This window comes from Ceratosolen solmsi, unplaced genomic scaffold (assembly GCF_000503995.2).
Source record: "Ceratosolen solmsi marchali unplaced genomic scaffold, CerSol_1.0 scaffold29, whole genome shotgun sequence".
In the NCBI taxonomy this organism is placed as follows: Eukaryota; Metazoa; Arthropoda; class Insecta; order Hymenoptera; family Agaonidae; genus Ceratosolen; species Ceratosolen solmsi.
In genome coordinates this window covers 11025309-11048808 of record NW_011948417.1, presented here as the reverse complement: position 1 = coordinate 11048808, position 23500 = coordinate 11025309, and the positions used below count along the sequence as shown (strand labels likewise).

The following is a 23500-nucleotide window of genomic DNA, read 5'->3' as shown; positions in this document are numbered from 1 at the left end:
TAGTAATTTATTAAAACGAGTAACAAATATTTTAAGTTACATATGAAGTTATGCGTTAATTTCATAAAAATGTATATATTTTCATAAAATATGTACACTATATTTTGCATAAAAATAATATAATTCCAATTATACTATATACTATATGCGATGCTTCTATACATAGAAGAAATAATTTAATTTATTTTTACAAAATATATTATATAATAAAGAATTTATTTATTAATTTATCAATATAGTGTTTTCTGCTTTTTATATAAAGTGATAATTTAAAATATAATTTTATATAATAGATTTTATTTCTGAAAATACGGAAAAATATAAAGTTAAAGAGATCTAAAAAATTATATAAAAATATTGCTTTGTGATTTTTTAATTTTTTACAAATGTATACTTTATAATTAGTAAATATTCTTCGTGACAAGTGAAGAAACAAAAATTTAATTATGTTAATAAATTTACACGTTTAAAAAACTAGCAAGACAAAATGATTTGTAGTGTAAAAGTAAACTGATAAACTAACAAGAATTTATCAATGGTAATATTAGAATAAAAAATAAGTTATACATACGAGTGCAGGGTGTCTTTTTAGGATCCTTGCTTGGTCTATAATATCCAGAATCGCACCTGCATTCCGTAAAAGCGTAATCTGGTGCCTTGCTGTGCGCAGGACAAAGTTCGCAGACATGTTCACCGGCCTCGTGTTTGAATTTACCGATGGGACATTCATTGCACTCTTGTTTAAAAACATCGGCTTGATAACCAGGCTTACAGTGACAACCGCCATTAGCAAGATACCATTTACCATCGCCCTTACAAAGGTATGTTGGTTGCTCGATCTTTATAGCATTGACTACGCACGTACCAAGAGTCTGCTCGATTAGGGCGACTTCTCGACCCGTTGGTGTCGCCGGGAAATGAGCAAAATTTACTGATATCTCAGGACAGCTGATGTAATATACTTTGATAGCCAGTAACGAAATGCAAGCACCCTGATCGCGAAACGCAAAATAGACACCCTTCTTTGTCACTGGAACTGACTTTACTTCCGTATTTATTATCACTTCAGTATTGCTATTAAAACGACCCTCATTCGCCGCTATTCGACCTGAATTATAGAAAAATTTTTTTAATCTTAATGAAAAATAATTAATTTTAAGGCTCTATTGTCACAAGTAATAAGCTTTTTTGTGAGCAATGGTATTGTATTATTATCAAATTTTGCATTTATTCTCATTGTATACTGTAACTTCTCATAATATATAAAACTACTTGAATTATGTATATGATATATAAATATGAATTAAATTATATTAATAATATGATTTTTAAAAAATTTTATAACATTGCTATACAATAAAAACTGGAAGTGGATCAAATAATAACTGTAATTTTTCATTTAACAGAAAACTAGTTAATAACATAATTATATTTTATATTACACTTTGTATATATAATATTTATAAACATTTATATACATTTCAAATTATACATTATAAATCGTAAAATACGAATTTCGATTATAATTTAAATAGAATCTCTAAGAAGTTGTAGATTAATTTTCATATTTTCCAGTTTTCATTTTTTTTATTTTTTATATATCAGTATAGATATATTGTTACATCCATTGTTAAATCTTTATTTGCTTTAGTCAAATATGAAAAAATTTGAAATAATTTTTATATTTAAATTAATTTAAATATTACTTTAGATAATACAATCATTTAAACTTTATCAACTAATAAAACTATTTCTACATGTTAATTAGAAAATTTATAATAGTATGAATTATAAATTATAATAATTATAATAGAAAAATTTCTTAATAAAAGTCCTTTTTTTAATAAATATAAAATAATTAAATCTCTTCTGTACATCATTTATATCGTACTTAATAATAATAATAATTGATTATAAAACTTTTTGATAATGACTATATTTATATTTAAAAAATGATATAATAGTACTTTTGCATGACGTGCAAGATGTGATGTATAATGAAATCAAGAACAGTGGTAAAGGATAATGCAAAAAAAATAAAAGAAAATTTACAAACCTATAAGCTTATAGCTATCTGGTTCCCAAGGCGGTGGTTCCTTTGTTGCGGCATCGAATTCGTAATAAAGAAGACTGAAGGTCTCTTTGCAACTAAGTGCATTTCCAGGAAACAACGAACAATCTCTTACTGTGAATTTGATTTCTATATACATTCGATTGGCTGGACCTCGTTCGATAAAGGGTGTCCATAGCCAATTATTAACATTATTGTATGCCACATCACAAACAACGTAACTCCTCCAATTGATGCCTTTGTCAAAATTTGTAAATGACTCTTCAACCCACTGAAATAGTAAATATAAGTATAACATTTGATACACAATAGTATATTACAAAATGTTTAATTATTTTAACACAACAAATTTTAACACTTCAAATATATTAAATAATGTTCTTAAAAATTTTCACTAAGCTATTATTCATTAAGTATTTTCATAATTAACAATAAACATAGAAATATATTTTAGAATAACATCTAAAATCAAAATAACATAATATCTTTTAAACATAAATAACATGTGCGCGTAACTTGTTGCAATATTTATAATATATATTTCCTATTCAAAATAGAGTTATTATAATTAAATAACATATAGTTATTCAATAAAATTTATAATGTTACATAGAATAATAATATGTGAAGAATAGTATTTAATTGATTAGATTAAATTAAAACTAATCTATATAACATTTACATGTATGATAAATGTAACTAAGATTGTTAAAAGAATGTTCACATTAATCCAAAATATAAAACTTGAATTTTATTATTATTATGTTATTATCTATTATTATCTGGCATTCATTGAGTTGAATGTAAAAGGAATCATTGAGTATAATTATAATATATTTAAGAGCTAATTTTTAATCTTTTGGAATTAAAATTTCCAAACACATGAAAAGTGAAACTGTGGGACACAAAACCACAAATTTTTGAAAAGTTCATCCACACTCAAAAATGTATTTGGAAATTTTTTATCTTCAAAAATTTTATTCGGAAATCTAAATATTGATACGCTATTAATTAGTTTGTAAGAACAGTATATTTCTACAGATTATCCATCAAATTATCTTATCTTTTTCTTACCTTGTTTTATATTCACTTTAAAATATTAATCTTACTCTACATAATTTCACCTAAATGAATTTATAAAATCTAATCTAAAATACACCATGATCACTTTTGTACTACAAATGTAAAATCGGTGTATTTAAATGTTGTTGCTTTTATTTTCTTAAAGTTACGTACTACTATGTAAATATATAAATGGGGTTAGACTATAATCTAAATGTATATCAGCATATAATGAAACTTTTTCAGTGTGTTAATGTCCACACAATAGCTTATTTTACTGCATAATATTACTATAAACAAGGTAACAGAATCGACTTGGTCAATATAAATATAATTATCTAAATATTCCGAAACTTCAAAACAAAATTTTTCCTGGATAGTTTGAATTTTCCGATAATCCATTTATTACATACTAATTAGCTTACATCTTTGGTACATATGGGAGATTACTGTATTTGTCATACAAAAATATACTGCACACTGATAAGAACATAAATCGTAACACGATTTATTTTTATCTGCACCTTACTCGTAGCATAAAATTTACAATCCTAATATATTTTACACAAATATATAATAAAAACCGAAGTATTATTAATATAATGATAGATAATAAAAAAATTCTTCAAAAATATATTCTAAATAGATATCATCTTAAAGAGTTACTATGTACCATATATCAACATAATTTTTAAAAAGAATTTTAAATTAAGTGAATAAACTCTTAATTCTAAATAAAGTTTAAATTCTAAATTTCGTGAAAAATCGAGAGAAAAACTAAAAAATATATTATAAAATACATACATCACATTACAGAAGGATAAAATTCGCTGAATGTATGATGAAAATAAACTTTCTTATCTTATATTGTAGTAATAATATCAAATGTAATAAATGCATTACTGTATACCACGTAATAAAAAGTTCACAACCATTGCCAAATTATTTTAAGTTTCTAAAAGATAAAATTTTGCATTGTAAAAATATTCTAATTTTTACATTTATTATAAAATATTAATTCTAAAAAATTATTTTATTCAGAATATTATAAAAAATTAGTTAAAATATTCTTTAAAATATTTGGCTTTTATAGTATAGAAAAATAATATTAATAAAAATATCTGATTTTTTAATATATACTTCGAAATTTATTCAACGACAATAAAATAATTTTAAAAAGCAAATAACATTAAAAGCACAAAAATATGAAAAAATATAATTAAATAATAATTAATAATCATTATAAAGTGTCGTATTTATTATTAATAAATAAATGATTAATAGGAAAAAATTTCATAGAAAAATCATAACTATCGAAAAGAAAATGAAATTTATTTATAAATTTATGAATTCGATGTACATATCTCACTAGTTTTACGTCTTTAAGCTTTTCTTCATTTTAATATATTATAAAAATTCTTAATATAGAAACACCTATTATAGAATCATAATTTTGATAACATAGTCTTTTATGAAAAAATGATCTATAATTTTCACTCTTTTCACTTCAAATTACTTGGGTCATATTCAAATACAATACGTTTGAAAAATGGAGATACGAACAAACTATAAATACCTTGATTAACAAACTGCAACTTTATTATTATTTATTTAATTTATTTTAACTTTAAATAAAATAATATAAAAATATAATTAATTAATAAAAAATTTATTTATTAGGAGTATAATAATATTAATACATTCAATGTTAATCGATATGATTTTATAACATTTTCAAAAGAATAGATGTATAGCAAGGGGGAAAACTACAAGTTGATAATACATTTTGTTGATTACGTGTAAAATAATTTTTTGTATCAGTATTTTGAAGAATGTCAACATGTAATTAACGTATATTCGATACTATGACAATATTTTCTAATAAGAATTTAAAACTTAATACTGTTGAATAACCTTTAATATCGATTCAATTTAGATAAAAAAAAATTATAAATATAAATGTTCACATATTCTGTCACATAGTCTCATAACTCATATATATCAGTCTAAACATTATTCATTAATTATTAATTATTAATTATTATTCTATATGAACTCCCCGTTGGATAACATATAAGACATATCTTTCCTAGTGTATTTTTATAACACGGGCATATTTTTAACTTAGTCTACTTATTTAAAGTGTTTGATTTAATGTTTTATATGTTATCAAAGGAGGAGTTCATATAGAATAATAATGGTTCTCCTCTTAAGCTTTTTTATTTATGTCGAAATGTTTCTAGTAATTAGGCGTTACTTGATTTTTCTTGGCCTTGTTTCAAAATTGTAACTGAAATTTTATTTTCATCTTGTCCAATTTTTTTAACAAAAACTTTATTTTCTTTATATTATTATTTCTTTATATATATATAAGTAGATCCTGAGAGGGGGAGAGAAAGAACATTGATTTTGCTTAAATCACCAGTGTCATAATACATGTAATTATCAAAAAATATTATATCAAAAAACAAAAAAAAATGATAATATGAATTAGGACAATACAAAAAAGAATAAAAACAAGCACCGTATTGCCTGTCAGTCGTAATTACCTGTCTTTCCGTAAATTATTACCACCACTCTAAAATTTTTATATCATAATTTATGTGTTCAATATTTCAAATTCTTTAATACTTTTCTTTTATACATTTATAAATCTATTAATACTCTTTTCATCTTTTTCAAAGTATCTGGAATATTACAGTCCACATTATTTGTAATACAAGAGTAGGTATAATACTAGCCTTCTTTCTCTTTTACGTCTACTTGTATTCTTTTATACAGGATTTCTAATTATTACTGTTTGACATAATTTTTTATTTGTTCCATAAAATACTCTTTATGGAAACAGTATTTTCTTACAATGAAGAACTAATAAAATACATAGATTAAAGGAATTATATACAAGAAACCTGTAATTAAAAGGGGAACAAGGTATAAAAATAATCTATTATTAAATATGAACAGATATAATTTAAAATAAAATAGTCTAAATAGAAATGAATTTTTTTCATCCAATTCAATGCCAATTAAATCCAAAATAATAAATATTTTCTATCAAAAAGTTATTAATTTATGATTATTTTTATTAGTTTGTGATATTTATAAACATCTTAAAAATTTGTTCCACAATTCTCAAAATTACAAATTATATTTTCTAGTTCTAGTTACTAGTAAACAATTAGTATATTATATCACACAAGCCCGTGAGCGGACACACATGTACACACCGATTAATGTATTTTAAGATTAGTATAATTGTACGTATTGAATGTACATTATTCTTTTTTTTAACTTGTATACTGTTTATAATTTTTGAAATTGTCAATTGCTAAGAGATTCCTTAACATCATTCTATTAAGATATACAAGTGAGTTATATATTTGTACAATTCCTTGTTACTCCATTTTAACTATAAATGATTAAATTATGGTTTTTTAAATAAGTACCAAATTATTTATTCAGTTGTGTAACGATTTGATAGTAACGAAATAAGACATTTATTTTATATCAAGGCAAATTTTTACTCTGTTTCTTATATAGATTAAATTTATTTTATATATTGAACAATCTTGTAATTAGCATAATTTTAATCTAATTATATACTTTGTTTTATAATTATTTTTATAAATTATTTTTTTTAGCATTTATCTTTACATATACACTCAATTTTACTTACTTGAACATATATTAAAATTTTAAAGGTTTTTTTAAACTAGACTTTTCAAAATCAACTCTAAAAATAACAACAACCATGTAAGCAACTTTACAGAATTTGTTTGGAGACATTCTACTTAACTTGTTTTTACTAAATATAACTTTAATATCGCATAAAATATTAACAAAACATATAGAATAAAAAATATATGATAGTTTAAAGATAGGAAACAATTTTAACAAAACTGATCCATTAATAATCAACATACATAATTCTCATTCGCATAAAATGTACAGATTTTATTCAAATTCTAATTTTATTTTAAATCTCAATGCTATATTTTAATTATTATAGCTATCTATTGCCAAACATAAATTAACCTAAGTGTCAAGTATACTTACATAACAGTCTTTCTGACATTAACCATATAACTATGAATTGATAACGTATAAATTAAGCGATAGTTAAAAGGATTAAAGACTACAATAAAATAAGATAATCTAGTAGCCAATGGGAATAAGACAGAGATTGTCATATTTATTGTATTTTGAGAAATTTAAGTAAAATGCTTTAAACATACTGACTTCTGTAATATATAACATAAATATTTCCCTTCGAAATACATTTAGCAATATGTTTACGAAATATCAGCTCATTCAAAGTTGTTCTTGTTATGCTTCCTATATATAGTTCTTACAAATATAACAATTCGTCATTCTAAATTCATCTTAATATCGACTATTGATTAAATAAATCAATAAACTATAGCAAAAGAAATTTAAATAAAAATAGATCCTAAATCTTTGACGAGCAAATTAAAATCAAATTTATTTAGATATATTCTACTTCAATGCGCGATTAATTATTTATTCATTATTATTGATTTATTAAATATATTGATTTAAAATAACTTCACTTTTATCTACATGAATAAAATATATAAGATAAAAAAAATGAAAATGTACAATAAAATTTACATTAGCGTAAAGAAGGAATATATTGTCGGATAAGACGTTCTTCCCGTAAAAATAACACCAGAAAAAAGCTTTCATGCAAGTATTATTTAAAGGAGCCACTATTCTATCACATAATACTCATATAATTTAAAAATATACTTCATGGTTTATTGTTAGGAGCTTTATCTATATTATTACAGCTTTTTAATTAACGAATATTAAAATCGATAAAAACATATAACAAGCTTTAAACGATATTAAAAGATATTATTATTATACTTCTATTCTTTTATATTTTATATATAATTTTATAGTATAATGTTACATTTAATGTAGTATTGATCATTAAATGACAATTATATATGCATAAGTCGATTAAAATTTAAAGTATACCATATATATATATATATATATTTGTTCAGGATTGGAGCATTTTACAAGAAATTTAATTCTCTGAAATTTGTAATCGTTATAGCTCGCAAAATCTTAAACATTGACTCCGAAATTTCTCGATGATATTAAAGCCTTTTCTTGCGTACACGCGACAAGCTCGCTTTCTTGGTATAATTTTCTCAGTGAAGACGCCATGGCACGGATCACGGTCTGTCTTAGCAGGACCGCCATGGAATAGTCAATACATCTCATCAGAGCCGACGCGGAGCGACAAAGCCATCAGTTTCGTACGCGTATTCAACAGGCTTGTAGGCTCACTGTAAGTTACTCAATCAATCAGTTTTCAATTATTACTCTGCACAGCAACTAAATTCCGCCTTATACCAGTCAGTCAATTTTACAGTATATGCGCCCATAATTTTGCCAGACTCTACAATAATAAACTAGTAAGCCAACAGTGAAACCACAATCATTTATAACCATTTAAGTGCGCCATAGTTAAGCAGTCTAGAGTGCTGATTACATTACAAGAGTGAATTTAATAAGAAGTGCACCACCAACGCACTCATGGCAGAATTAGGTAAGACAACGAATTTCTGTGAATTTATCGAAGGAGAAACCAAATATTGAAAGCACGTACGCGCCAGCCTCGTACGGCACTCATTGCGAATGCACCAGCCGCGATAGGCACTATACGATCGCAAAGCTCTCGCGAACGGCTAAAGCCGTACGAAGGTACACCAGCTACAAGGGCATTTTGTTGAGTCAATCACGAAGAGTAGTGCTAACTACTGTCTTCCTCTTCATACTCCGGAGGAGGCTCTGTGCTTTCGCCATACGCCTCCTGCAAGACGAATCTTCCCTTTCATACTACGGATAAGGTATTGCGTTTTCTGTATGTAATTCTGCAAATGCCTACTGCGATGGATCCGCTAAGGTATTAATTCAAATATATTAACATCAAGAGGAGACTCGTACCAAAAGCACCATACGTGGCTCTATACAAGTAGTATCAAAGATTTACGCCTTGTAGTGTCCGCGCGACGCGAGAAGTCTGCATCCCCGCTCTAATTCCACACTGTGTTGAGCCTAACCTGTAATTAAAAGCCGCTTGTGCCTAAGGGCACGACGCAGTCATAGCTTCCCTATGTGGTACTCGAAGAAGTTGCGAGAGCTTTAAAACCCTATTATCAAATTATCAAAGCAACCTATTATCAAAGGCATATCAACGGCACCACTAAGCCACGTTCCAATCACCAAAGAGTAACAAGGATCCATCTATAACTTTATCAACAATAATCATTCCTGTAATTCGAAAATAGAAGACCTCAGAAGCTAAAACCACGTACAAGCTACACACGACAAGCTGCACACGACAAGCTAAACGTGATTGTACGATCAATCCTACTTGGATCAACTCTGTGCCAACACATCATGAGTAGAAGATGAGGTTGAACCAATAGCAGACCTCATTATGGCGCAAAAGACCACTAAAGGGACTGCATAACTGTCCATCAAATAACGCAGAAAACACAGTGTTTTCTTGTACGCTGAGTGAGCCTGCGTTAGTTGATGGACAGTTATGCAGTCCCTTTAGTGGTCTTTTGCGTCATAATGAGGTCTTCTATTGCTGTCCAGCAAGCACACTACAACTAGAGGAACTGGAAATCTATAACCTCCATCATCGACTTGCAGTGTCCGCTTAATTCCACGCAATTACCAACAAGGAGTGGTACAGTCTCAACGATTCTCCCTAACAAAGATGAATTGCATTTACATGTTTATAACTCAAAACGAAATAAATGTCACAAAAACCAATTGTGTTGATTACTGAATTGAAGCATTACCCTCGCATTCATTCTCACACTATGCCATCAGTAAAATGGTGGGTACGGTCTAATCCAATCATCTTGGTCTCTCGACCTCCGGGTGACTGTAAGTTCGAACAATATTCAACAAAAAATTTTCACAATTTAATTTAAATAAAAATATTATGACATGTGATAAAGAAATTAAAATAAGATTTCAATTTTATATTAAAATAAGTTATGCATTATACGTGGATAAAATATGAACAAATACTCACCTAATAGCATTGCTTGTATCAAGAATTAAATGTAAAGAATAAAAAGAAAAAAGATAACTATAAATAGAGCTTCAACGTTGGGAACTTTAGACCTATAACAATTCACCATTTAAGAATATAAAGAAAATTATTATAATAAAAAACGTATTAAATATGACAAATATAAGTGCAACAATAAATAAATTTCTTGTTATATATTAAAACTATCGCTGAAATCAAAGCAATAATAAAATATCAAGAATAAATAAAATAATACAATAGATACACAAAAAAGATTAGTTATTGTACCACTGACCTGATATATTAGTATAAGTAATATTATATTGATAATTCATAATAGAATAAATAAAAAAGATTTCATCAAATTTATAATAGATTCAATCACCACTTGTCGTATAATTAATAAGAGTATTTTTGTAAGTTATAATTCATGTGAATTCTATGCAAACTTATCTATATACAAATGCATGTCAAATATAAACTTTAAAATAAACTAATGAAAATACTGATTGCAAGTGAAAGAATTTTAGATTGATAAGAAGATTGATAGACCTTATATAAATAACATAATTCGTATATATCAAAACATTTTATAATAGTAAAAAATATTGATGTAACCCCTGTTACGAATAAAATTTGCTGTCTTGATTTCAAAGGTTATATATTATTTATAAAGGAAAATAATGATTTTATGATCAATAAATAGCCATAAATAATTTTATATTATGAAAATCCTGTATATAGGAATTGTCGCGATGGATCATATGAAGCCATGTATGAAATGTATAATAACAAATTAAAAAACATATATTTGTATAATGACTGTTAATCTAATTATGCTAACGAGTTGAGAATATAATTAATAATATATACGATACATATTATATTATGTTATATAATAGTATATTGTATAAGTATTTACGAGCATCTTTTACAAATAAGCATTTCTAATTTACACAGGCAAGCGAACAAATCACTTACTGCAGGCTCAAAAAACTTATAAATCAAACATATGAGTGGGAACGTATATAAACGATTTGTAATACCAACCTCATTTTCGCAGCATTATATACGCACCGCCAACGGAGTAAACCCTATAAGACAGCAAAGTTGTGCCACAGGTATAAAGGCCCATAAGCCGTATCTTTTTTCGACTCACCGCCTGTCTAACCGGTCTTACCAGTACCCCGTTCCTCATTACCCGGTACTATCAGATATCCACTTATTACCGTTATTCGATGGCATAATTAAAATAGGTTGTACCTCAGACGAGAATCTCAACAATATTCTTTGACGTACCCTTACCACTGTTTTCTATAACCCTTGATCTTCCACTCATTATTATTCAACGTGGTGGTGGGGGAGAGAAGGAGCAAACATGTGAAACGTTATTGCGATATTATTTCAGGCTTCATGATCTGGACTAATTGTTTATCATAAAATGATAGGAAACGTAAGTATTACCGCTAGTATATCGCAAAGTTATCATCAAGTATAATTATAAAACTTTATAAATTCATGAGTGTATTTATAAAAGCATATGTCCACTAAATGTGGAAAAATACTAACCATTATCAATATAAAAATTGAATTCAATATTATACAAAGTCATTATTTACGAATAATGTTACAAGGTGATTCTCTTATGTAATACTTAATTATTATTGTTTAATATAGTAATTTACTAAAAATATACTATTTATAGCTTAATTATGATAATACTTGTCGTAAAATTAATTTGGAATCTATTGTTTATTATACGATAATTGTTGAAAAACTTTACTAAATGTGAAAAACACATGTCTGTAAATATGTATTATATTAAACCTGAAACCGATATACTTATATTTAAAAAGGAATTTGTAAAAAGCTATTGTTACTTCCCAATCTATTATAACGTTTCGAGCAATTATAATTATATTGAAAAATTATGAAATTATTAATTTGACAATTCACAATTTTAATGCATATTAATATTTGTTATAAAGACATTGAAAATCTCAATTTATGACATTATCTTCTATTCAATATATCCAAAAACAAAAAAATTAATATTAATATAATTTCAATTACAATGAAATTACAATGAAAACTAAAAAATATCATTATATATAATATAGAATTAACTATGAATTGAACATTATTTCACTACAGTTAACCTATTATTTAGTCATTAATATTATCCAAATTTTTAGTTAATTTAAAAAAGGGTATTCTATTATTTTCAAAATTTAATATATTTAATATTTATTATCTAACTTCATTTTTATTTACAAATAAAAATTAATAATCCTGTTCTGAATTTACTAAATAATTTTTGTATACATTCTACTACACTATATATAGAAACTAACACATTCCAATTCAATTAGTAATTCAGAGTACAAAATGAATATATAGAATTTATGAACAATTCTGTAATATTCTATAATCTATTAAACAATCATTTTATATATAAAATAATTCAAATTCCAATTATTCACTGATTATGGTCAAATTGTCCTTAGAAATAATAAAAAAAAAAAAAAAGTTGCAATTAAAGATGTTGCATATCAGAATATTAAAGTATTTATTATTGATTTATAAAAAATAAGTAAAATGGAAACCTGTTAATATGAATTATTATTTTTAAAATGTTATAAATATTATCTAAAATATAAAATATAAATACTTACACCGGGTGTATTGGCTTGCTTTCCGAAAGGAAATTTTGTCCATTTAAGACTGCCTTCTGTTGTTGTATCCAAGAGAACAACTATAAAAGAATCATCATATATAGTCCGATGAATATATTATTTTTTCTATTATTGAAAATAACGATAATGTTTTTATTTAATGGAATATATCATAAATTCTTATTTATTACCAAATAATTTTAAGAGTTCTTATAAAAATTGAATATAAAATAAACATTGTTCACAGAACATAAATAATAATTTATCACAAAAATTATTTGCAAAAATAACTATATAAATAAGATAAACATGTTTTTTATACCATTGAAATGTAAAGAAATAAGATTAATATTAAAATCTAATAAATTAAATTGTATCTAATGTAATTAAATTAATGTAATTTAAGATAAAATTTTAATTTAAAAATTTATTTTTAATGTATTGTCAAAATCAGATTTCATTTGGTAAAAATGAAATTTTTTAATTATCGAATGAGACCCACATTATTTATTATATTTATACTAATAAATATCATTATTTTTGAAACAATAAAATAGCTCAGGATATCAAATCATTTGCATTAAATAAAATTTTTAACGTCTTATAAAATTGTATTTTCTTTATAATTAGTTACTCAGGTTAATTTTTTTAATATTAAGAATTAATTTTAAACAATCAATTTATAATTTTTTCAATATAGTCGGCTAATATTACCTCCTATAACTAGCGAAAGTAATTTAACCAGTCGCCTTCCAAATGTTATCTTATTATATGTTGATGTATCGAACTCGTCCCAATATATCTTTATGACCAAAATTAAGGTGTACCAACAGAACTTTATTTTCGTTATTTTTATGATGAAAGAAATATTCTATGTGGACTTAGGTGACAACTTTGTATTGAGTCAAGTAATCAGCATTGATTCAGATGATAACATTAAACAATATTGAACAATATGCTTTTTCTGTTGAATTGTTTTTAACATTTTTAACATTTTGAATCTTTTTATATGTTTATATTTTTTAGCATTTTTAATATTTATAGAAAACACTTTTTAATAAGTTTATGTAATATAAAACATCTATGAGGGAATTGGCGTAGGCTCGGTAATGTCTGAACGAAAGCTGTGGATATGGACTCAATAGTAACAACTGCCGTTGCTTTAGACGAAACAATTTTTAATCTGTTTCTTCAGTTTTTTTAGCACTCCCGGAAAGACGTTGATGTTTCCCGAAGGCTTTAGTACCATCAATATAATTGCTTCAAATCTTAAAATTTGCAGATCACAGCATATATAGGTATCCATAATGTCCCTTGCGCATAAATTATACTACATCCGAATGCAGTTTATAATGGAATTTATTTTAAAAATTTGTCGGACGTTCAAGATATCCAGCTACTCTTACCGATTGTAAATTAGGCGAATAATTAATAGGAATCATTTGAATGCCGAATTCAGTTTATTTTTACATAAAAATATCTTGTATCTTCTCTTCTGTACAGACTTCTATTCACTCTTCTATATAGACCGGTTCTACTTTTGCTTTAATCGAGTCAATGTGTTTAGGATTCCATTTATTTACAAGATAGCGAAATAATAAATATAGGAAAATTAAATGTCAACTATTAACATATAAATGAAATACATTACATCACATTACAATGTTATAATTTTGAGCTAATTGTACACAAATTTATATTAAATGTGTTCTCTTTCTATTTCTCTCTTGATATATATATATATATATATATATATATATATATAATTAACTATAAGTAATAACTTATCTTATTAAACTGTATTTATACTATATTAAACTTTACTTATAAAAGTATATTTATAGTGGCACAATTTTTTAATACATTGTATGTATCATTGCATCTGCTTTGGTTTCTATCTTTTATTCTTATGTATCTTTATATAATATATCTCATAAAGAAACCGCACTTAACATTAATATATATAAATGTTATCCCTGCCTCATCCACCATAATGAGCGAAAATGAAAGAATAGAAAATAAGAGAAATCTCGCAAAAATTTCTTCTTTTTATGATTGTAATGATCATATATAATAGAAGGTAAGCAAAGAAAATAAACGAATAGCTTAGAATTCAATATCTAACTTGTCTAACACAGGAGACATTGCTTGCACCCAAGAATTCTTGGCAAAAGTACGTAACAATCAATGAACTGTCCGACATAATTCGAAAACTAAGCAGCTTCAAAAATTTTAATGTGGAAACATTTTTAATCTTCGATAACACTGTGTAGTAGTTGGAATCAAATGAGTTTCAGACAAAAATATTTTATAACACTATCAAAATATATTTGTTCTGGGTAACTTTTTCACATTTGTGTATGGATGACATTTTAATTATTACATCGACCTTTTTTATTTAATTGAATATACCAGATTCTAGCTTATTATGGCCGTAAATTCCAATACGCGTCTACGTTGTTGATTAATAGAATTATTTCACGTCTTATAACTTTGTATACTTTTATAACACGTATTAATGTAACGATGATTATGTATAAAATATTTATAATCTATGTGTTATCCTTTTTGTTTTGTATAAAACAAATAAAAAATAAAGATAAATGATAAATCTTCCCCAATTTAAATATTCAATACCCTTTTTTCAAATTTAAATATACATACCATTAAACAATTTTTATTTGCATATAAACTCCAAAATTTGTAACAATGAATTTTATTATGTTTGTTTGAATAAATAAATAATAAAAATTTATATTTGCAAGAATAACGATAATAATTATTCATTAAATATTTTATTTTCTTTAAATAGTGTAATATTTTTATTAATAATCATTCTATTGATAATATTTAATAACAGAAGATTAAGGCTAGAATGTATAGCTAAGATATACTTAGGTTTTAAACATAATATTTTTTAGTTATAAAGTCTTTCAATAACTTCAATACTTTTAATAAAATATTAGAAATACTACTGTTTAATTAGAATTAAACAGTGTTAAAAGTTTAAACAGATATTAAAATTAACATACATTGCAAGATCAGAGAAAAAAACGTGTTATCAACACATCGAACGCGATAAAGTTAAAAGTTGCGAGAGCTACACAGAAGATACCGCTGACCTCTCGATACGAGAATGCAATGTACTTGCAACCTAATAATTTGTCGATAATGTTGCTTTAGAAAGTTCAATAAAATGAGCAAAAAGATTTCAAACTTAAAGAGATTGAAACCATAATTATTTTATTAATATTTTTGCAAAGTTACAAATAGGCAGTGTAAAGTTTATTGATAAATCTGATAAACATAAAAAAACTTAGTAAACAATTTGGTGTTAACAAAACATACTTTGCGATTAGAACATAATTTGTATAAACATAATTTTTCTATAACAATAATAATGTTTTATAATATTAACAAATGTAAATTAAAAAATGAATATATTATTACAAATATGTAGAATATAATAAATTAAAATGCTGATAATATAAAAATGTATACAAAAAGAGAAATTAGTTATAATAAAATAATATGTATTAAAATATTTTGTATTATATAAAACTATTGTTTCAAACTACATCCAATTCAGAGCATTTCTATAATAATTAAAGGTTTTCTAAAGGTTCTTGAATTGTTGCTACTTCCTTGTGTAATGAAAAAAAAATAATGGTGGTTAATGATTGAAAATATCTTTGCTAGATTCTTTACGTCATGGAATACCATACGAAACAAAAAAATATATTATAACAGAAATATTTGTACCATTAAGATATTTGATTTATGAAATATAATTATGTATAAAATATACAATTAATGCAATATAAATTATTTCTAGATTTTATTGCATTATTGATTGGAGAGCACTGTATGGTCAGGTTTATTTAGAATTAGGAAAAGTAAAAGTAAGCGTTACTTGCAGTGGCATGCAAATTTGATTACTACAACTATCATTTCATTAACTAAATTGAGAATGTAGGGAGATTTAAATACAAAAGTTGTATGTACGGAGCATAACAAGAGAAATAGAAATTACTGTTAAATTCGCGTATATATATTCTGTTTATATATTTCTGAACTGACTACATATTTATGAATATTTTTATATTAAGCACATTTTGATAAAGCTACGTGATTATTGCATTTTAATTTACTTATTTTCTTATATCATTGATTTATATTTACCAATTTTTTAATAAGAATCAACTATAGGTTTTGGGCCATGCGTTACTACTACTACTATTTTTATTTTAAAATGAACATCAGCTTAATGATGATTTATAAACTATTCATATTTTCTTATATACACAATTATTATTTATTAAAAGTATTTCGTATGACGTCATAGTATTCCACAAAATATCTCATAGTATCGTTGCAGACGATGCACTTGTTCATTTTTATAGTCATAGTGATTGACCTGCTATCCCAAAGCCACCCCAAAAGAAACCATATAAAAAGAATTGATATAATTTAATTATATAATTAAGCATTCATTTTTAACTATAACCAATGTTCATTAGTATTTATGTGAAATTCGTGTTTAAGCAAGTGTTTCTAAAATTAGAGAAAGTGTTTAAATTTAATTACTTAAACTTAAATTGAATTGAATACTTCTCTTACCACTTTTATTCTTTGATTTTATTTATTCCACATAAATAAAATTAGTCCAAAAAGCAAAAATTGAACTAGTTTTGTGTTCAATTACAGGTTTTTGTTATTTTAGACATTAGTATTTACAGAATTTATAAATTGATGATGCAATTCAACTTATTTAAATAAAGTAATTTCCCTAAGTCACATAAACAAAATTAACTAAACATTAAATTCAAAGTAGATGTAGTCGAAAATATTAAGTGAAATTAAATAAGAGAAAAAAACCCAAAACTTTATTTTTGATCTACATTTGTTCATTCGACAAATTTCTCATTTACTTTTTCACATTCATATCCCTTATAGGCAGTTGTATCCTGACAGATGACACGCTTACACATTTAAGCTTTAAGAATGCCGTTCCATATATATGACATCCAAGGCGATTCAACTTTATGATTAAGAGAAACGAAGAAGTACGTCCTTGCCTCAACAGAATGGAATGCTCTTATACGGGCGCAGGTAAGCGGAACTTAGATTGAGTCAGGGACCGCCGTGGTTTAAGGTATGTGACACAGTGGCGTCGACGACGGTGGTCGCTCAAGCATTCTTGCAGTGTTGCCGTATCTGTTGTTTCTCGGCAGCATTTGCCGATATAGCTGATCAGTTTGAAGCGCAAACGAGAAAAACGAACAAACATCGTCCCTGTCGGGTTTTCCAAACTCATGAGCCCTTTCTAGAACGCCATCTGTGACCGAACATGAAGGCTTTAGACTGATATTTTATATTACGTCCGAAACTCCAATAGAACTATAATTGCAAGTAAAGGCTAAAACGATATTGTTAAGGACATCTCAACAAAGATAGTAAAGGTATTACAATGACCACCATTAGATTTTGAAAAGCAAATTACTGTGTTTTTCTCTGTTGAAAAAAAGATTTTTAGATAGTGTACAGTACAGAAAAATGCGATAAAAACAGCAAAAAATGTAATTATTTAACATTCTTATTTAGGAGGATTGGAAAGTTTTTTGTAAGTTATATTGTATGCATTGTATAATAAGATATAGTGCAAATAAATAAATGGCGTAACTATCCGCAACATGGTAAAGTCATAGAAGCATTAAAAGCAAGTGATACAGAGAAGTATGAGATAAACAGATCGGATTTATCCGAAAAATTTTTCAATAAAGTTGAGTGCAGATATACTAATATGTAGTTGAATTAAATAACAATCGCTTGATTTCTAAATTTAGCAGTAGTTTTCAAACATTTGTTATTTTTCAGTTTTTTTACAACATTTAATGATGTGCGCTGTCAATTGATGCCTAATAATTGAAATTATATAAAAAATTTGGTAATAATTCTTATCTATAAAAAAGATTTTATATTTTATTAATAGCTTAAACTACCATTTAAGTATTATTTTTTGTTTTTAATAATAACTCTAGAAGATAAAAAAATGTTTTTCATAAAAATGTTCGAGTTCATTATTCATAGAAGTTATAATGATAGATAAAAAAATCTTACGTAATTTAAGTTATTAGGATTTGACCACTTTAAGTTAATAGATAAAGATTTGCAGTATGTTAAAATCCCAATAATTTCAAATAAATATTTTAAAAAATAAATATCATGCGGATATTCCAATTAAAGTTATAAAAAATTTCTTTTCTCATAATTATTTTTAAAAATTCATTTTTTTCCTAATAATAAAAGTTTACTTGTTAACTTAAATATAGAAATATTATGATAATATGAAAAAGTTCTTTCATAAATATTATAGGCTAGAAATTAATTTATATTGCTCGTTGATTAGATTAAATTAATATTTCCATTTTTAATTGAGCCTATCTTTTATTCATATTTTTAATGATTTAAATATATTATATACCTATTTGTCTAAATATGAAATAAAGAGATTATTCAATTTTCTGCCAATATGGAGTTTTGTGTTAATAACTTTAGAAAATGAAAATGATTATTGCTTTTTAATTTTATGTAACTATAATTAATAGTTTCTAAATATTTCTAGTACAATCAATTCATAAAAATTACATAATATAAAATATCTGAAGAGTTTTTGCATTAAATGAATCGAAAATATAACATTCTATAAATGAATGTATTGAACAAGAATCTTACTCAAGGAATTATTTATTTCCATTTATTTAAGCGTACTGATTATCTGAATGTTAAAATGTTTTTTGTTATACTATAACTTAGTTTTTTTATACAATTTATTCGAATAAACTTTATAAACTATAAATATACAATTATCAAGCAAGAAAGTATGTCGTTTTTAGTAAATTAATATCAAACAACCATAATTAAATTATATAACTTAAACTCGGGAAAAAAATGTATCCAAATTAATAATACAAATATTTTTGTAACTATTGATCACTGTAAATAATAGTATTGTAAATATATAAATAATACTGTAAATAAAAATGAACAATGTAAACTGTTTATTGCAAATAAATTTTGGGTTCAAACCAAATTTTACAGTTACTTAGCAATAGTTGCTGTTTAATGTGTATGTATACAGATAAAGTATTTATGCAACTTTACTGTGGTATTGACAAATTTTTGTTTCTTTATTAAAATCATGAAACCACTTTATCTCCTTAAAACTCTATTCATGTGATAAAATTAAAAAGCAATTGCTATTTTTTTTCAAAAATAAATTGTGTCTAAAGTGCATTATTAATTTATATTATTTAATAGGAAATTGTACAAATCTTATTTTTACTATAGAAAGTGAATTTTTTATCATAAAAAGTAGTCAATAGTTATAACATGCATGAAGCATCACAGAATGTAAACAAAGACGTCAATTTAATATCACATATCAAGTACATATGACCTACAGTGTTACTTAACATCCACGATATTTGTGTATTCATCTTGCTTCTGACTCATCACAGAGAATTTATTTGAATTCCGAAGTATTATCATATCGTGCAAATAAAAAATGTGAACGTATTATATAAGAATAGCGAGATTAGTTTACAAAGTTTATCGATGTACTTTGTAGGAAGTCTTAGGCATAGGGTGAATGAAAATAGAAATGTTGATACATTGGTATTACGGACTATAAAAAATAACTTTTTTATTTGTTATGAATTTTCACGTTTTCATTAAAAACAATTACACATTTAAAATTCGTGGTACTTTACTTGAATCCGATTCTTTAAATTTCAATCAATTCCAAAGGGGCATAATATAAATGACAAAGTTTATGAAATCACCAATGATATAAAGTATTAAGGTACAAATTTTACAATAGTATCATCTATTTGTTTGGATATTTATTAATTCAATATCTTAACTAACACCAAGACGCAACAACCAAACTGTAATAATTAAATTACATAATTCGTTTATTTTGTGTTACATATTCTTAAAAGTAAAATTATTAATCATGAAATGTTGTACGAAAAGGTTGAAAAAAGCATCGTATAATTTGATTAATCAATTAAGAGGCGAATATTTCACGAGAATTGAAGGTGAATATGAGGTAACATAAGTAAGTTTAAAGGCAAGCCTTGAAAAAGAAATAAAATTATGATATATTACCTTGGTCGGCTTCGGTATCCCCGGGGCTCAACAGTAATGAGAGCAGAGCATATAGCAGTATATGGAGGAAGGCAGCGGAAGCCCCTGATTCCACCATGGTCACGAGGGCCGGCGGCTGTTGGTATCTGTAACAGGGGGACGTAGAGCTGTCTTCTCTCCGTAATAGGTGTCTAACACTTTTGCCAATTCATCCCTGGGATACTTTTAGTGTCAGTGGTAGTAACACATTGATAAGAACATTGTCAAAGGAAATTCCTTACAATGCCCGAGGCCCAATTTCGTCAACCGTATCGTCACAGTCCCCGATATCGTTGCTCTCAACGTATTAGCCAGTTTAACTTGTTCCTCCGAGACTATGATGAACTACAATAAAATAAAATAAATTAAATAAATATTAAAAATCTATTTGATAATGAATGCAATATTATTTTTAATTTTTTAGTATATTTATACTGATTGGGTATTTTTCAAACTATCGAGAATTTATACACAAATATTACTAATTTTATGAATTATATCTTTTTCTATATTATAACATTAGAACAATAACTTTATTTTATCTGACGTAAATTTAATAAAATAAATTAATATTACATTAAGGTTTTTATTTTGTAGTTTGTCCACTGAACACTTATAATAAATATAATATATAGTTATAATATATAACAATGGATAATAAATAATTTCATAAATTATTTTAATATTGTTTAAAATACTAGTTTTACTTTTTTCCCAAATATATAATATTTGATTAAATATAGAAGTTTTTTTAAATACTTTACTTTATATATTTTCTTAGTCTACTAAACTAATAATTTTTTTTTTAAATAGATAAAAAAATTTGTAGAAAATTTAATAAATTTTAATTAAAATTAAAATAAATACGATATATTTTATAGAATTAATTTTGTACTTATAGTAAACGAAAATATGTAATTAAGTATTCAATCCTTTAATATCGACAAAATAAATTATCTATTGTGTTCTAAAAAAAATATAGGTATATCCGTATTATGAACATAATTTCTGCAATTAATGGAATATTAAATACTAATGCACATTAATTTACAATAATCATATAGCTTAACTATCAAAATTGAATTGTTTAAATACTTTAATAGATTTAAATATTTTCAAAATGAGATAAACATTATTAGTATATATAAAATATATAGTAATAATACATGATATATAACTGTATTTTTTGCTGCCAACCAATTATAATTGGTTCTTTCACCAAACCCAGAATAAAAAAACTGTTATAGTGATTAACTCTTGTAAATCTAAAGACTTTTATGTTAATCAACTACACTTCGTCACATTGACACTATTTGAGTGACTGGTAAATTAACATAGCGTAACTGCTATATCTATATACATAAATAATGTAAATGTGTACTGTACTATAATATGCAACAGAAGTACTACATTTCATTATAAATTTATTATATTGCATAATATTATTATTTAACAATGTTTCAATATATAAATATTTACATATATTATTTTAATTTTATTCTTATTAATTATTAAATAAGAAAAAATTAACATTCACTTACTTCAGTAAGTATCTTCATTACGGATAATAATTAGAATATTGTATCCCCAAATTTGCAAATAAATTTAATATAAATTTTTTGCAATAGTTAACATATTTTAGATAACATATACAACCAAAATCTTTTATGACTAATTTCTGCCACAATTATTTGAATATAATATCAAATTTTTATTCAACTTTTTAATAAACATTTTTGATGATGAGTCACATTAAATGTTGATTTTAAATACATATTTAAAATTTTTAATTGAATAATTCAAGTAAAAGTTTAAGAAGTTAAAATACTGTTGAATTTAAGTAAGCTATTAACAGTAAAAATAACCTTTTATTATTAACTTTCATAAAATTACAATTGTTAATATCATTCTTATCCATCATTACTATTACTAAAAATTGTTAGTAACAGAATTACTATCAATATTATCATGATTTTTCAAATATATAAAACTTAAAAATATTATATGGTTAAATAAATTTACTAACAATGATAATGAATTTCTACATAATTTACAATAAATAAATAGAATAAATAGAATAAATACAAATAAATATTATGTAAAAGGCATTGATTACAATAATAGAAGATTTAGACAAAATTTAATAAAAATTAGAATGTATAACCATTATATAAATATAATAATATAATATAAATATATAATTTTATTTTAAACATCGACGTGAAAAGTAATTTCCAAAAATTCTTTAAAAGATTATTTTAATATATAAAAAACAATACTATATTCTTTGATTTTCTATGTGTACATGTAGCAATATTTACAGTTCTCTTCAAATTTATGTTTATAGAATATTCAATTATAGTTAGTGTATAATCGTTATAATGAATTGTTATATACAAGTTATGTATTCAA

The 23500-nt window shown here is 24.9% G+C and overlaps 1 protein-coding gene across 1 annotated transcript in view; it reads right to left on the bottom strand.

The window, feature by feature from the left end:
• Window positions 1–21429, bottom strand: part of Eph (Eph receptor tyrosine kinase) — a 33431-nt gene extending 12002 nt beyond the window's left edge. Inside the window, exons 1-4 of the mRNA XM_011496606.1 lie at window positions 21071–21429; window positions 12899–12978; window positions 2057–2342; window positions 572–1108 (exon numbers count right to left, since the gene is read on the bottom strand). Coding sequence (XP_011494908.1) covers window positions 572–1108; window positions 2057–2342; window positions 12899–12978; window positions 21071–21167 — 1000 coding nt within the window. The 5' untranslated portion in view covers window positions 21168–21429. The remainder of the gene's footprint in view (window positions 1–571; window positions 1109–2056; window positions 2343–12898; window positions 12979–21070) is intronic.
• Between the last annotated feature and the right edge of the window lie 2071 nt (window positions 21430–23500).